Raw genomic sequence first — 15,032 nt, forward strand, 5'->3', positions numbered from 1 at the left:
AGCTGTTTTTGAAAAAGAAAATGGAAGTTTAGTTACTTTAATTTTCATATTCTCAAATTACTGTGAATGCAGATTATTGTTTTCTGTTTATTTAACTGTACACATCTAAGGAACTGGACATATTGAATGACCCTGTTTTGGACCTTACTATAGAGCATAGCAGTGCCACCTGCTCCCTCTGCTCCTGTTAATGGAGGTGAGAACTGAAACTGGGTGTGGTTCTCAGAAACAGGAAACAGCAGCTGTTTGATCTCACGTAATCAGACAGGGAAGGGGAATGGTGGGAAATGTTCCATATTAAAGGCTGAGAATAAGCACGTAGCATTGCATTAGATAATTTAAGAATATCTGCATGCTTGACTTTAACAGTTAGATGCACCACAGCTCTCTGTTCTTGATTGAGTAACATTTTTCTCTTCTACACTTCTGTGCCAGGAATACTGCAGAATTCTCATTTCTTAGAATTATTAATGTCATGTTCAAGATGACATGATTTGTTTTTAACGTGAGCACCAAACTACGCCTTCATTACAGCCTGTACAAACTAAGGTTGCAAGAGGGATGGCATCATCCATCACGTTATCTCCTCCACAGATGCTGGTCTTCAAGACACACCAGCACCATTGCTCCATGAATTATTCTGGTTGTGGCACACACATCTGGGCCATTCTAATAAATTAAAGGCCACTTTGGTGCTTGTTCTCCATGCTCTGCAGAATCAGACAACAACAATTGTAATTTAGCTGGTACAGCTGCATATCTTGGGAAGTGAACATAATTGGAAATATGTGTAAATTCTAAATGACCTGTAAACCACAAGAAGGCAGGTATCGCGTTGTTCTAAGTGCGTCAATAAGTTGGCACTTCCAAGTAGTTGTTTGATTGTGTTAGCACAGAGAAACAGACAGCTCATTGTGATGTGGCCTTTCACCGTCAGCCAGTAAATTCCCACCATAATCAGCACAAGGGAATTTAAATAAGGAGCCATTTTCTTGTTTTTGTTAATTTTTAGAAAATATAAAACAGAAATGAAGGAAAATATTTATATTTAGCAGAAATATAAAAAAAAAAACCGAAAATATAAAACAGAAATGAAGGGAAATCCTAAAACCATTTCTGTTTTATATTTTCGTTTTTTTTTTTATATTTCTGCTAAATATAAATACTTTAACATTTATTCATTGCTATACTGTATACAATTCAATTAGCTGAGTATCCTAACAATTCATAACAGTGATATTCAAGTCTGAGCTCTATGGATTCAGTGGTTTATATTAAATTATCTTATTTGAAAATGTATTTGCAAGCACTTGTTTAGTTATGCAGAGAAAGTGCAGTTTAATTACAAAAGTCAATGGATGGATGCTTAATAAAATAATTAAATTATTTAATAAATATAATTAAAAATAAGTAATGCACAGCGGTGTGACTAAGACATGCACATGTGATGCTCCTTTTGGTTTGTGTTTGCGTGTGTGGCAGACAGCTTTTAGTCATTATCATTTTCCTCTGAACGCATTTTGCAATAGTGTTTCCTCTTAATCATAGTATATATTCAGTGATGTTGGTGCTCGCTCTATATACCAGCTCGGTACATGCGCAACGGAAGGACGCTCCAATCTAAGCTCCAACCGCTCGACAATCTCTATAACTTTTTAATTCCCTTTTGGCCAACTCGACACCACAGGCGATTACTCATCCCGCCACTATGCAGGTTTACAACGGACTCGCATCTTTTTTTGAATCGCATCTTGTGTTGATTCTTCTGCTGCAGCCGGTCCTTGCGCAGGTAATTCCGCCAACACGCCACACAGTGGGCTATTTGTAATAACGCCACGCCGTGCTTTTCTCATTAAGAGTTCAATTTTCACATGTTTTGGAAGCATTTGCTTTTGTATTCAAGTGCAATAGCCAATTTGATTGTATCTTATTAAAGTGATTAGTTTAGAAATTTGATTTATATTGTGATATTTTGCACGCCAAGGAATGTTTAACAGTCTAGAAGACTTTTCTTCTTACGGACTCCCAAAAGTCACTTCAAGCAAAACTAACAATAAAGCCTTGAAATAACTCTGTTCAACGCTCCAGCCTTTTTTACACACTGTTTTTTGTCTGGCTGTGCCTCATCATGAAGATGCCATTGACAAGAAAGGGTTTGGGAATAGACATGTTTACATGTACAGTTGCCAGCTACATGTGAGGAGCTCAGAGCTCAACCACAGATATATCAGTAATTTGGAGAAAGTTGTGGGCAGTTGTGTTACAGAGAAGACACTGCAGCTCGAGTGTTAAGGGTGTAATCTTTACACTGGTTCTGGTTTTGCACAGGTGCCTCCTCTTGGTGTAATGGCATCTGACTGCAGGCAAGACAGACCCACAACCCAGTTTACCCTAGCAGGGAACTGACTGCACAGTGTTTGTGTGGAGACACATTAGTGAATGCCCAGATGATTATTAATGGGATTTGAATTGAGTAACCAGTAAAAGTGCCTCTCATATGAACTGCGTATTAAGACCATATGTTTTAAATGCTGAGTTCAGTCCAGAATGATTCTCACAGGAGTGTTGATTGCAGATGGGTTTGCACCTCTAAGATAGTGTGCAGTGCATTTAGTAATAATAGTAATCCATTCCTCTCCCTAAGATTTTATTCTCTTGACTGTTTAAAATGACACAACAAATAGTAATACAAATTCCAAGATGATTAAATTGACAAGGCAAATGATTTGATTTTAAATTTCTAATGAAACTGTTTGGTGCATTTACTTAACTTGAATATAATTGTGATGGTTCACCAAAATACAAAAAATGAAAAGCATTCTGCATTACCCTATGAAACATTATTGAAGTTATAAATTTAAAGTGGAATAATTGAGAGAGGAGAGGGGTCATTAAAAGTAGACTGTTTTTACCACCTGTTTTAGATACAGTCAGTTATGGTGCTAATTGGGGCCTGGTGGCTCAGTGGTAGAGCATTGCGTTGGGATGCAGAAAGCTGCGGGTTTGAAGTCCACGACAAGCTGTTGAGTCCCTTTCGACTTCGGGACTTATGGTGCTAATTGTGTCAACTTCAACATCACATTGTATGGATTTAATTTGTTGTACTCTATGATGTAGCACATTCAAGGACTCAAGATTTGTATTGAATTTAAAAGAAATATTAAGTAACTTACAGCACACATAAAAATCCCACAGTAAAAAATACTGTTTTCCAAGCTTTAACTTTGATCACTATGTTCTCAAAAAGAGGAGAGCAAGGAAGAGATGGTTGATATTCAAATGGAAAACAGAGCCAAGATAATCTTTGCACTGATGTTTATGCTCAATTTCTCTTTTAATAATTGGGAACATTGCCATTGTGAGTGGGAGTCTGTTTTGTGAGAACTTAACAAAATTCACGCTGTGTCATGATAGTTTTCATTTCTTTCTTTGTTTTAACTCTGTCCCACGAGATGGGGCAGTAGCTATTCTTTGCTGTTGTTCTTTGAATACTTGAAGGTTTTTACTTCTTGTGAAAATAAACCTTCTAGAATTACAATAAATTGAGAAATCAAATGTGGTTTTGTTGTTGGGGGGCTTGTAGAATGGCTTTTTGCTGATGTGCAAACAGCAGCACAGTGGTACACCTCTGAAGACATGCAGTGTCACTGTTTTTACTGGATCATTGTCTGTGCACTACTTTCTCTCTGCCTCAGGAGGGCGCTCTGCAACTATTCAAAGAACAAAACTCCTGCTGTAACCACTTTAATCTCATTGTCTGCAGGTTCTACATCATTACTCTCACATTTATTTGGTGTTATGACTTCTATCAAATGAAATGTAAAATAATTGTAGATGCTATTTTTTTTATACTTCTTTTCCCAAATATTTTGCAGATTACACCCATTCCAGAAGAGAATTCTCCTAGAGGTAAGGGCTGTGCTCTAAATTATACCCCACTGAATAAACTTTCCCACTTCTTCTAACTATTTTGACATTCAACTTGCCCTGTAGTGATACAGTTCATGGATGTGTATGCAAAGAGTGTATGTCAGCCTATGGAGCAGTTGGTGAATTTGGTGCAAGAATTCCCTGGAGAAGTGGAGTATACCTACATACCTGATTGTGTCCCACTTAAGAGATGCTCTGGTTTCTGTGGGGATGAACGTAAGGAATGCTATCCTACCCTTAAAAGCAACATCACTTTACAGGTATGGCAAAATCTGTAATCAGAAATTTCACCAAAGGCAACTGTTAAAAATGCCCTTTCTGATTACCTGATATATACGGTCCTAGATTCATTTAATCTTCCTCTTTGCATCGTTTCTTAGCTGAAGAGGGTTATCTCTTCAGCTTACCCTCCTAGTAACCAACAAGAAGTGGAACTTACATTTGTGGAGCATCAGAGATGTGGATACAGGTAAATCACTGATAGACAATTCTTTCTGAAATCCCCAGGTTCAAATTGAGATTTTTTTGTAGTATTGCTATACCTACCTGTTTCCCCTCCCCCTGTTTTTAGAGATCGTCAGAACATGGAAAAGCCGAAAAGGTTAGCAGAATACATTTTGTCTTGATCTTTCATCTGGTGACTTAAATATATCAGCATCTTCATTTTACTTTGCTTCTCCTTCACTGCAGAGCTGTGTCTATTAAGACTAAACCTCGGAGGAAGAACGATAGGAAAACTACCGGCAAGTAAGGGATGGATTCTCCCCATGTAGTGCTCGCACAAATGAACAGTTTCATAATGTTTATAGTTAAATGTAATCACTGTTTCCTCCATGCTGCCAGACTACCAAGAATAGATGAGATTGAACAATGTAACAATACATTATCTGCTGTGTTGCTCTTCTTTCTGGCAGACCTGTAATCCACAAACATTTATGATGAGCTTGTGCTTCTGTTTTAGGACACAGAGCATTTGTAGCATGATAATCTACAACTAGTTTGAAAATAATCACATTCACTTGATGAAAAACGAGTAACAGGAAATAATAAGTGTAAAGATTTGTGGTAGGGCTCAGTATGGAGCATTTAAAGTCTTCTGGCACAGTACAGGCAGCCACATTACATAAACCATGTCAAGCACGGATTACATAATTTCCATCAAAACTCTTTTATATGAATTAGACTGGGTGCCTTTTCCTTTGTAAACTTTATCTTTGAACCATAAGGCCATTATCTCATAACCCTTGCACTTCATATTTAGTGGTCAAGAGACCACACAGTTGCAGGGGAATTTAATTTCTCTCAGTATACTGACAAAATTATATGATGTCAATACTGACTATAAACTACACTGGAATTTAACTTACTACATAAAACACGTAATTTGGGGCTGTCAAAACTCTATTGGTAGAGGGAGAATGGCCTACAATAAACAAACTTGTGAAAAAAATATAATTGACACCAAATGCTGTGTTGCAGTAGACTTTGGTTGGAAGACATGAAAGTAAACAGAAATCAAACATGTCTGGTTAAACAGACAGAGAGAAAGACACAGGTATCTTTTAGACTTGCTGTATTTCAATTTCAACTTAGTTGTTATTTTTGTCTTTCCAGATGCCGAGACCCTAAAAAGAGGGTCGACCTTTACTGATTCACACATCAGTCCAAACTTTATTTAGGAGGTGTGACTACTTCAAAGCAACAAATCTATGAATTTAATAACATGTGACAATTCATGTTCTGTTGTTTTCATTATCCAGTGCATACATGAGATATCAGATCGTCTGTCTTGTCTGTGATGTTCTCTTTTTTAAAACAATGTCAGTATGAAATCAAACTTCAATCAAACTTCATTCTTGCCAGTTTTTAAAAATAGGCATAGAAAACAATGGTAGATACAGAGTAGGTGTCAAGACAATGCCTGGAATGCTTTAGGCAAATTAATTAAAGCCTCCTATCATCACACAGTGAAGTTACTGTAAATGTAAGCAGTTGTTACAGAGAGGCTCCATATTCACTGTGATTTCTGAAGAGTGTCTATGTGGCTATGACATAAGTATATTTAAGGTGCAAAGCTATAAACATTGAATAAGACATGGTTTCCTTTATCTATCTAAAGTGTATTTATGTAAATTATGGGGTACAGTACATTTGTGTAATAAAATGTATTCCTAATACAGTGAACCTCTGTGCTGTCATTTGTAGATCATTATGGTCTGTTATATTTGAGAACACTCCAAGCTCTTTATCTGGCAAGACTCTGTAATAGGCACATTTGTTAACAAAGCACAGGGAGCTATTGTTTTCCATTGATTTTTTTTTTTTTTACTAGATGCAAACGTTGCCATTGAAAATCTAGCCATCTCATCCTAATTTATGTATTTTGTACCCATGTATCACTTGGGTTACAAGTAAATGTAGTGTAGTTTAGGTAGTTCTGCTTTTTGAACCATGCAACTCAGAACTAACTCAGCTTAGGTTAGCTACATGACAATCATGATAATATACAATACAGCAGAGCAATACACGAAACTTCACGTAAGTGAATTCCCCAGTGGTACATCTGAGATATCTGGACTGTACAATAATGTACTACACACCTTCCGAGCCGCACAATGAACACAATGTCCTGAACTTGCCACATATTTGGCAGCAGTCACGTTTTTCAGCTGCTGGCTGGGACGACCAATCAGAGGCCTGGAAATCTACCAGGTGGGCGGGCTTAGCAGTCTAAGGGCTGTGACGTGTCCGGTACCGCTCAACGTGGCCACGCCCCTTTCTACCAAATATGGCAGAGTAGCTGCAACGAATACCCTTTTCCTTGCAGTTTTTGCAGCCCAGGGACAATTGTCAGTAGATGACTGAAAGCGTTTTGGCTGCCGATAGTCAGTTTACCATGCTGACGCCCACAAAGGACAATTAAAGTTTAACGACGTTGCCACCGTGTTCTGCATGTGACCGAGCAGACGGGGAGGGGCGGTCGGTCTCGTGTATACTACCGTGGAACACGGCGTTCTTGTCAAGGTAGCTGGACACCAGCGACGGCCACGCCGAGGAAAAGGAGTCGCACCCGTTTACAGACGCCTGAACACACTCGTTTCCCTCACCTTTGAAAATAACGTCGTTGGAGCGCCAAGGACAAAGTGTACGCATGTTTATTGTGTTTCTCGTAACCCTTTGTGTGTTTTATGCGTTTAGCGTTACTGTTTAAGAATCGCCTGTTTGCGAGCTAATGTCCAGTCTCGGTTGTTTATTCCCAACACGTAACGTAACGTAACGTAGCTAACCCAAGTGCTAACGCTAACTCTAAATAAAGCTCTCTACTTGTTCATAGCCTTGAAGCGTTCAGCTGCTTTTCGCTAACGTTAGCGTTCAGCTAGCAACTGTTATACACTAAGTAACTACCACCGTAATTTTATTGTAAGGTTACCTATTATTAGCAAACTCAACTGAAACTCAGGATGGTTTTCATTTAAGCTAACTGGGTAGGTGAGTTACTTTGTCAGTGTTTGTGTAGAATAGCTGGAATTTGTATGTGTATTCGTTAATGATAATAAAATACATTTGGTGATATGATTTTTTTGTAAAGATACGAAATAGTATATTACATGAGACCTTATTTGTTTATTTCACACACTGGAACTGTCCAGTAAATTCAGAAAAACCCGATGTTGATGTCCTGGGTATTGCAATCACACCAGGGTGACACATGTTTATTGGATTACTATTTTACAGTTGGAACATATTTATTCTTTGATTTCTCGATCTAGCCTTTGTTATGCTGGTATTTTTGAGAGAGCTCATCAACCAAGGACATTGTCAGTAACTTACAGCCGGAAAGAAGATGAGCACCAAGAGGAAGGCGGTGAGTCATTCAAGGGGGGCAAATAGACCGCACATCTTGAAGTCTGGAGACTCCCGTGCTGATTCGGAGAGAGACTCTGGATTCTCAGGTTTGACCCTCTTTCACCACCGTTTTTAATGCTTTGTTTATAAGGCATCGTGGAACCCCAATTAATCTTCTTCATGGTCTTTAGATGCAAGCTCGGAGCACATTGGCACAGTAGACAACACAGATTCCGAGGATTCAACCCACCCTGCTGTGCAACAGGCTCCACAAGCTAGTGGTACGGCCCCCCAACCCTCTCCGCTCACTGTGGTGGGTAGCTCCTACTCCAACCTCTCTCCCATGATCATCATGAACAATGTCCTCCTAAAGCAGGTACACATTAAATTCTTAAATCTAAAACATAAACTCCTCCACATATGTTTTCTATTGATACACTTCTGCTCAGAGGTTTTGCCCTTAGTCTTGGATACTTCCAAACTAAAAACATAGGGACAAAAGTAAAGTAGGCTACATTCAGATTTTATTACAAATTAATATAGAAAAACAAGATTATACAATGATTACAAACAATATTTACTTGTTTCATGCTATTGTAACGAACTATTTCTAATTTAATAACAAATATTTGGCCACAGTTTGCAAAACAAAGCAGTGTTCTAAACCTGTTACCAGTATGTATTTATTGTGATAAACGTTTTTTGTTTATGTATGAAAAGAAGTACTTTACTTTCATCATGGTACCATTATTTAAATACTATATAGTCACTTTAGATAAAAGCCAAATGACTAAATAAATGTAAAATGTATTTTATTTATTTGTTGCCAATTCTGTGTTATGGGTTAATAAAGTTCAGACCCTGTCCCCTCCCTTGGAGAACTTTGTTGGGCATAGCTATGTAGCATCTAACCATTATTGCAATGTGGAAGTAAACACAGTAAAAGTATCATTATTTTAATTTGATAACGACACATACTTAAAGAGCTGTGCATATTGTCTATGTGGATCATAGATCAACTGCGATCCGTTACCCAACTGGTTAATGTCTGAACCTGTGTTATATTGTCTTGTAATATTTTACATTGGTAGCAGTGAACATAATTAGAAAAGTGACACACTTTGTAAAACTTGTGTTTTTTTAATTGCTTTTGCAGCCTGGAGACAATTCTCCTGCTCTGAAGCCCTGGGGGTTTAGTCCCACAGTGGAGGTGGTTCAGCCAGTGGTTCATCCTGTGGTCCAGCAGCCTCAGGTGGTCTTTCTCCAGCCTGTGGTTTCTCATCGAGGTTCCTCGGCCTCCAAAGAGGCTACTTCTAGACACAGGCGCCCTAAGAAGTTTCTTCCTATCCTGAAATCCTACCCCAAGATTGCTCCACATCCAGGAGACAGCTCCAGTTCCTCAGGAAGAGGAACTGGTTCCTCATCTTCCTCCTCTTCTTCTTCCTCTTCTTCCTCAGTATCAGATAGAGGGAGCAGTCTGACCTCCAACAACTTGGAACAGTGTCAAAGAGCAAAGCAGCCAAGTAGTAGCAGTAGTAATTCTGCCTCAGCCACTACCAGTCTTCCAAATAACACCAGTATCAGGTCTCCCCTGCTCCAGAGCAGTCTGTCTCTCCCCACACCAGAAACAAGTGCCAGCAGTAGTCCTGCGAAGGAAAAACCTTCATCAGCCGTCAGCCAGTCGGAGTTTACCACCTCAATTTCTTTAACTCACACCAGTGGCTTTAAAAACCAGACACTCCCTGTTTCCCGGGTGGTCTCTCAGGAGAATACCTCACTGGGAGACCAAGACCACAGTGATCCCGAAATAAAGAGGAAGCGCTTCTGCAACACCTACAACATCTTGAGCAAATCTGGGCTGTTAGACATAACACTCCGCACGAAGGAGCTCCTCAGGCAGAACCGCCGCACTCAGAATGACATAGACCGGCTAAAAGAACACACAGACCTCTTCCTTCAGGCTCTGAGGACCGGTGACACTTGTTTCTTTGTTAAGCTGCAGGCCAGGCTTCAGGAAGAAGAGAGAGAGAAGGAGAGAGCTGCTCAGAGCAGCTTGACTGGAGATTAGACCTAGACTAGTGCTTAATAGTAAGTAGCCCTTTAGGCTGAGATGGGAAAGGAAGACAAGGGTTGGGGGTTGAAACATACAGAGACAGATGGACCGAAAGTAATGTGCTCCACAATATATACTGACACCCAGACAGTGTGCTGTGTCCTACTTTTTTCTGCCATCTGCCTCGGGGCCCTGACACACCATGCCAGCCTCAGACAGTTGGAGATGAAGACTCTTCATTGCCTGATGTCTTCTGTTAAAAGTTGACCGACTTCAGCGGGTGACCAGTTGACCACCAACATGCACATACGTTCTGCAGCTGAGTTTTAGGTAATATTTTACTCTGCAGTTTATTTGTAGTTCAGAAACCATCACAGAAAGAGAAGCACAGCATGACTCAATTTGCTTAGGTGGTCTTATCACATGGAGAGAATACTGATGTGGCCTTTTAAAGGAGCCTGCAAATATTGCTGTACTTAATGGTCCTAATCTGGCATTTAAGTGAGACATTGCAGATGATTTATTAGGTGAATCTTACTAATCACCTCTTTTGCTGATTCAAGAAGCTTAGAGGTCCAGTCACATACAGAATGTGAACCTTGTAGTGTCTTCAGTAAATGATGTGTACAGTGCTCAGCCACACACTTAAAGGGCTGTCTGGTTGACAAATGTTGGCTTGGTGTGTTGAGGATGCATGGCAGTGAACAGGGGAGGGTGGTCTCTTTTGTTTTAAGGATTTTCAATACCTCTATTTCTATCTGATTTTTAAATATCAAAGTATCTCGAAATTGTGACTAGCAAAAAATGACTAGCCCACAGTGGCTGGTGAGCAAAACAGTTATTGTCAAACCCTTTTACTGACCATGACTACAATCTCGTGCACAACAGAGAATCAAACTTTAACACCTCACAACAGAGTGTTTTCACATAAAGCTGAAACACCAGTATAGTAAATATTCTGACAACAGTCATTATAGAAATTTAATGAGGTCATTTTTTTATTGTTTACACATTTTTACATCAGGTTCCTAATGGTGGGTCATTCCAGTGATGCTAAACAGACCTAATTAAAAGTTTAAACATAGATATACATAATCTAAATTATTTAATTGGCACTCATGGGCAAAATGGGAATTGCAACACAGTAAGTTATACAAACAGTGAATGGGTTTGAAATTAAAATCTATGATTATGACCTCCTTGAAGAAATCAAGTCGAATGTGTGCATTGTTTCCTCCCAGACAAATATGTGCCTAAAATGGTGAAGATTTGGCGCCGCCTGTCGATGTTTGCAACTTTAATATTCTAATCATGTGGATGGCAGCTGTAAGAAATTAAAGCTCCTAACAGCCACATTTAGATACGTCCCCAATAACACCACAGTGTAAAATAATTAATCCTGTAGTACAACCATGTTTTATGACTGATTGTATGTATTCTTTTATTTGTATCTGTGTATCTGTCATTATGTAAAAATATTTACACATGGATGTAATTTGATGTGGCATTGTTATCTAATTTAAGTGTGAACTTTTACTGTTTTAATTTTTCTGTTTTCCATGTGTATAAAATTCTTCTGTCAACTTTATAGAATCCTTTAAGAAAACCCATCAAGGTTACCTTCTTGACCAGTAGTTTAGTCTTTTAAGTTTTTGCTTATTATCTTTTTGTATATTTATAAATGATGGCCTTAATATACAAACCCAGTGCAAGTAACAGATTTGTATTTGTACTAAAATAATTTAAGAGTAGCTCTAAATCAATTTCTGGGCAAAACTTAAATGCCAGCTGTGCTTGTTTGTTTAAGGTGAATTAGTTTTTCTTTTTTTTCTAGTGGGGGGTCTTAAAGTGAAGTTGGTGAACATGCATTGTGAGTCATGAGCACACAAATGACTATTACTACCAGTAAGTTCATATTTTTGCACATTTTCTACGTTTGCATTTTTTAATTTATTGATAGTGTAGTTGCTGTGCTAATGTTGACTTAATTTTCCTAATGAGCAAAATCTAAAATAATGGATCATTTATATTCTGCATTCTATCTAAGATCTTAACGTACAGCTGAACTCAGATTCATATTATCTTAAAACTTTTTGGGGCAAACTGATTAACTTGAAGCCTTTATTTTGTAAACAGACAGACACTGCAATAATTAATGGCTTTGTCCAAATTTAAGGTGCTGCTGCAAAACCCTGCAGTCTAACATTCAGCCCTCATGTGTAGTTTGAGGTCATCTAACATACCTCACGCATTGCTGCCGTGCACCACTGTCAGGAAAAAGGTCCAAATGTGCTATTCAGTATTTTCAGCTCAATATCTCCCAGGTAAATGTATACCTGTTGACATTATGGTTTGATTGCCCGCCATAACCCCCTCCCCTTTGTTTTGTCCACATGAAATCAGTAACAAACTTACAGCTACAGTAAGTAATTTATTTACACTTTATACAGACTTTCTCTAAAACTGGGAGCAGGGCAGAGGTACTCCTATAATTGAACCTGCCCTTATAACAAATCATAAAATTGTAACAGTTTCTGCTTATGAACTTTGCAGACTTTTTTTTTTTATTGTAATTTGAAAATGACTAATACCTGAAGGCCTGTGCAAAACATGGTGGAGCAGAGCAGGGAGAGGGAGGGCTGCTTTGAGCAGGGAGAGTGGATTTATTTCGGGGCCTTTAGAGTTCATGGTTTTACTGTCTATCTTTTTTCTGGTTGCTCTGGAATCTAATGTCATGTTGCTAGTCTGTATGACATTTACCTGTTACCTGAAGACGTAGAAGAGCTGTTGATGTTCACCAGGCTGGAAAGGGTTACAGAAAAGGATTTAGAGACTCCACCAGTAAACGTTTAGCAGTTTGAGCACAAAGGGAAAACATAGTAAACCTTCCCAGTATTTGTTGGCCAACAAATATCCCACATAGAACAAGGCGTGTAATATGAGGTCACAAGGAAGATTACAGCCTGTTTTGCAGTAGCTACTATCAGTGTTGACTACACCATTTAGGAGAACATCAAACAACAATGATGTGCATTGCAGAAAACCACAACTCTCCAAAAAGTAAACTGCTTCCCATCTACAGTTTTCTCAAGGCCATTTTAATAAGAAGTATTTGGGAAGAATTTTCTGTGGGTCGATGTGACCAAAGTATAATGTTCATCTTTAATGAGAAATATTATGTTTGGTGACAACCAAACTTTTTTTGTCAGCACAAGAACCTTATCCCATCTGTAATATATGGTGGCAGTATGATGTTTTGAGCCTATTGTACTGCCTCAGGATAGTTTGCCATTATATTGTTTCACTGATAGAGCCATAATTGATTTTTACAGCTACAAGAAAATGTACCAGTATCCATCTGTGAACTGAAGCTCAAAAGAAAGGGGATCTTTCAGCAAGACAACTCTAAATACACAGGTCTGTCTACCAAATACTAGTGAAAGCAGAACAAATTCAATGTTTTAGAATGACCAAATGAAGTCCTGACCATAACCCTAAAGAGGGAAGGACTTTAGGCAGGAAGCTCATGCCAGGAATCCAACCATCACCCCTGAGTTGAAGGTGTTCTGTAAGGAGGAATAAAATCCCTGCAAGCTGAGGAGCAGGTCTGATAAACAGTTTACCTTTATTTGAAGTTATTGATCCAAAGGGGGGTCGTTCTGATTACTGGAGGATTGGTATCACATATTTGTGCCACACACCGATGTTTATGATTGGGTCATTTTTCACAATAAGTAAATGAATGTGTAATTGATCTCTGATTTCTTTAATTGGGCTTCATCTATCTATTTTTAGCAATGCCAAAATTGTATCAAATGATAGTAGCATTAAGGCGATACTCTAATCACTAGGTGAATTCTGAAGGAAGAAAAGTGATTTAATAGTGTTTCAGCTAAATTGTAAATGCAGAAATGTTTTTTTGTTGTTGTATCAATTTTGTTTGAACTTGCTAGTTAGTATTTAGAAAAACATCAGTTTCATGTCTTACACAAAACCTTCAAGGACACAAGGACGTACAGTCATGGCAAAAAATATCAGCACCCTGGCAATTCTCTCAGAAAATTGTTCCATTTGCAAATGTTTTGGTATTCACATGCTTATTGTTTTTGTTTGCACTGCAACAACACAAAAAACAGAGAAGAAAAGTCAAATCTGATACAATTCCACACAGAACCCACAAAATGCACTGGACAAAATTATTGGCACCTTGTCACAATTGTAAGAATTGCTTTTCAAGCATGTGATGCTCCTGTAATTTGTATTTAGACACACCTGTGGCAAGTAACAGGTGTGGGCAGCATAGTAATCACACTTGCAACCAGTTAAAATGGGGAAGGTTGACTCAACCTTTGTGTTGTGTGAAACTGAGTATGGAGAAAAGAAAGCAGTGTAAAGAGGGGTCTTTGAATTTGAGAGAAGAAATTGAGGAAAAACATGGACAATCTCAAGTCCATCTCCAGAGATGTCAATGTTCCTGTTTCCACTGTGCGCTATATCAAGAGGTTTACAGCCCATGGCACTGTAGCTAACCTCCCTGGACATGGAGGGAAGAAAATTAATGAAAAATTACAACGAGGGATTGTACAAACGGTGGATAAAGAACCCAGAATAACTTCCAAACAAATGCAAGCCTCCACTGTCAAGACTGTATAACATCAGTAACACCTGTGGTGGTTTTCTTAATTGCTAATAGTTTAGTAATTGGTTGCTTTAATGCCAGCATACCAATCAACAGTTGGATCTCTGTGCTGTGCCCTTTCTAATAAGGCTTTTTGTGTCTTTACCTTTTACCCTGGCAGAAAGCAAAAGGTGAATTTAAATCACTCCAGTAATTTCAATACTGCTGCCTATGTACTAAAACGTGTGCTTGTGATCTTAAGATTTTTTTGCATTTATTACATAGTTGCCAGCTTTGGGTCCTTTGACTCTATGACCCCTTAACCCAAGGTCACAAGTCATTTTGTAACTGATCCTTGCTCCTTACCGTGCAAAGCACTGCAGTAAAAATAGTACTGCATATCATGTTGGATGCAGTGTTTAGCTTTTGTGGCCACTTTTGTCACACTTTGTAGTTGGTATGACCCTTTGTGACTCTCGGTTTTTCGTGCTCTTTATCTATTTCTTTAAAGTTTGATTTATTTGGTTAAAAAATAAGCAGTGAAGTTTCCCTGACCTGACCTTATGTATTTTGCACATTGACCAC

The 15,032-nt window shown here is 38.6% G+C and overlaps 2 protein-coding genes across 3 annotated transcripts; both read left to right on the forward strand.

Annotated features, from left to right (window-relative positions):
* The first annotated feature begins 1,443 nt into the window (after positions 1–1,443).
* pgfa (placental growth factor a) lies at positions 1,444–6,626 on the forward strand. The gene is made up of 7 exons (XM_067481017.1): positions 1,444–1,789; positions 3,876–3,909; positions 3,994–4,190; positions 4,311–4,399; positions 4,502–4,531; positions 4,621–4,677; positions 5,545–6,626. Exons 1-7 carry the CDS (start codon positions 1,709–1,711, stop codon positions 5,579–5,581), a joined length of 525 nt encoding a protein of 174 aa, XP_067337118.1. The 5' UTR covers positions 1,444–1,708; the 3' UTR covers positions 5,582–6,626.
* Positions 6,627–6,709: 83 nt separating this feature from the next.
* Positions 6,710–11,448, forward strand: cipcb (CLOCK-interacting pacemaker b). 2 transcript variants are annotated; one of them, XM_067481016.1, is made up of 4 exons: positions 6,710–7,075; positions 7,701–7,883; positions 7,968–8,089; positions 8,933–11,448. In XM_067481016.1, exons 2-4 carry the CDS (start codon positions 7,775–7,777, stop codon positions 9,842–9,844), a joined length of 1,143 nt encoding a protein of 380 aa, XP_067337117.1. In that variant the 5' UTR covers positions 6,710–7,075; positions 7,701–7,774; the 3' UTR covers positions 9,845–11,448. The 2 variants fall into 2 exon arrangements, with proteins under 2 accessions (XP_067337117.1, XP_067337116.1); XM_067481015.1 differs by having other exon boundaries at positions 6,711–7,075; positions 7,968–8,152.
* The last annotated feature ends 3,584 nt before the right edge of the window (positions 11,449–15,032 follow it).

Source organism: Channa argus, chromosome 17 (assembly GCF_033026475.1).
Source record: "Channa argus isolate prfri chromosome 17, Channa argus male v1.0, whole genome shotgun sequence".
Classification (NCBI taxonomy): Eukaryota; Metazoa; Chordata; class Actinopteri; order Anabantiformes; family Channidae; genus Channa; species Channa argus.

What these genes read in the sequence shown, in the direction of transcription:
- cipcb (XM_067481015.1), top strand. Translation starts at nt 7,775, where the DNA reads ATGAGCACCAAGAGGAAGGCGGTGAGTCATTCAAGGGGGGCAAATAGA. An exon ending in GAGAGACTCTGGATTCTCAG is followed by an intron (nt 7,884 to 7,967) that starts GTTTGACCCTCT and finishes CATGGTCTTTAG; the next exon opens with ATGCAAGCTCGGAGCACATT. An exon ending in ACAATGTCCTCCTAAAGCAG is followed by an intron (nt 8,153 to 8,932) that starts GTACACATTAAA and finishes TTGCTTTTGCAG; the next exon opens with CCTGGAGACAATTCTCCTGC.
- pgfa (XM_067481017.1), top strand. Translation starts at nt 1,709, where the DNA reads ATGCAGGTTTACAACGGACTCGCATCTTTTTTTGAATCGCATCTTGTG. An exon ending in TGCAGCCGGTCCTTGCGCAG is followed by an intron (nt 1,790 to 3,875) that starts GTAATTCCGCCA and finishes AATATTTTGCAG; the next exon opens with ATTACACCCATTCCAGAAGA. An exon ending in AACATGGAAAAGCCGAAAAG is followed by an intron (nt 4,532 to 4,620) that starts GTTAGCAGAATA and finishes CCTTCACTGCAG; the next exon opens with AGCTGTGTCTATTAAGACTA.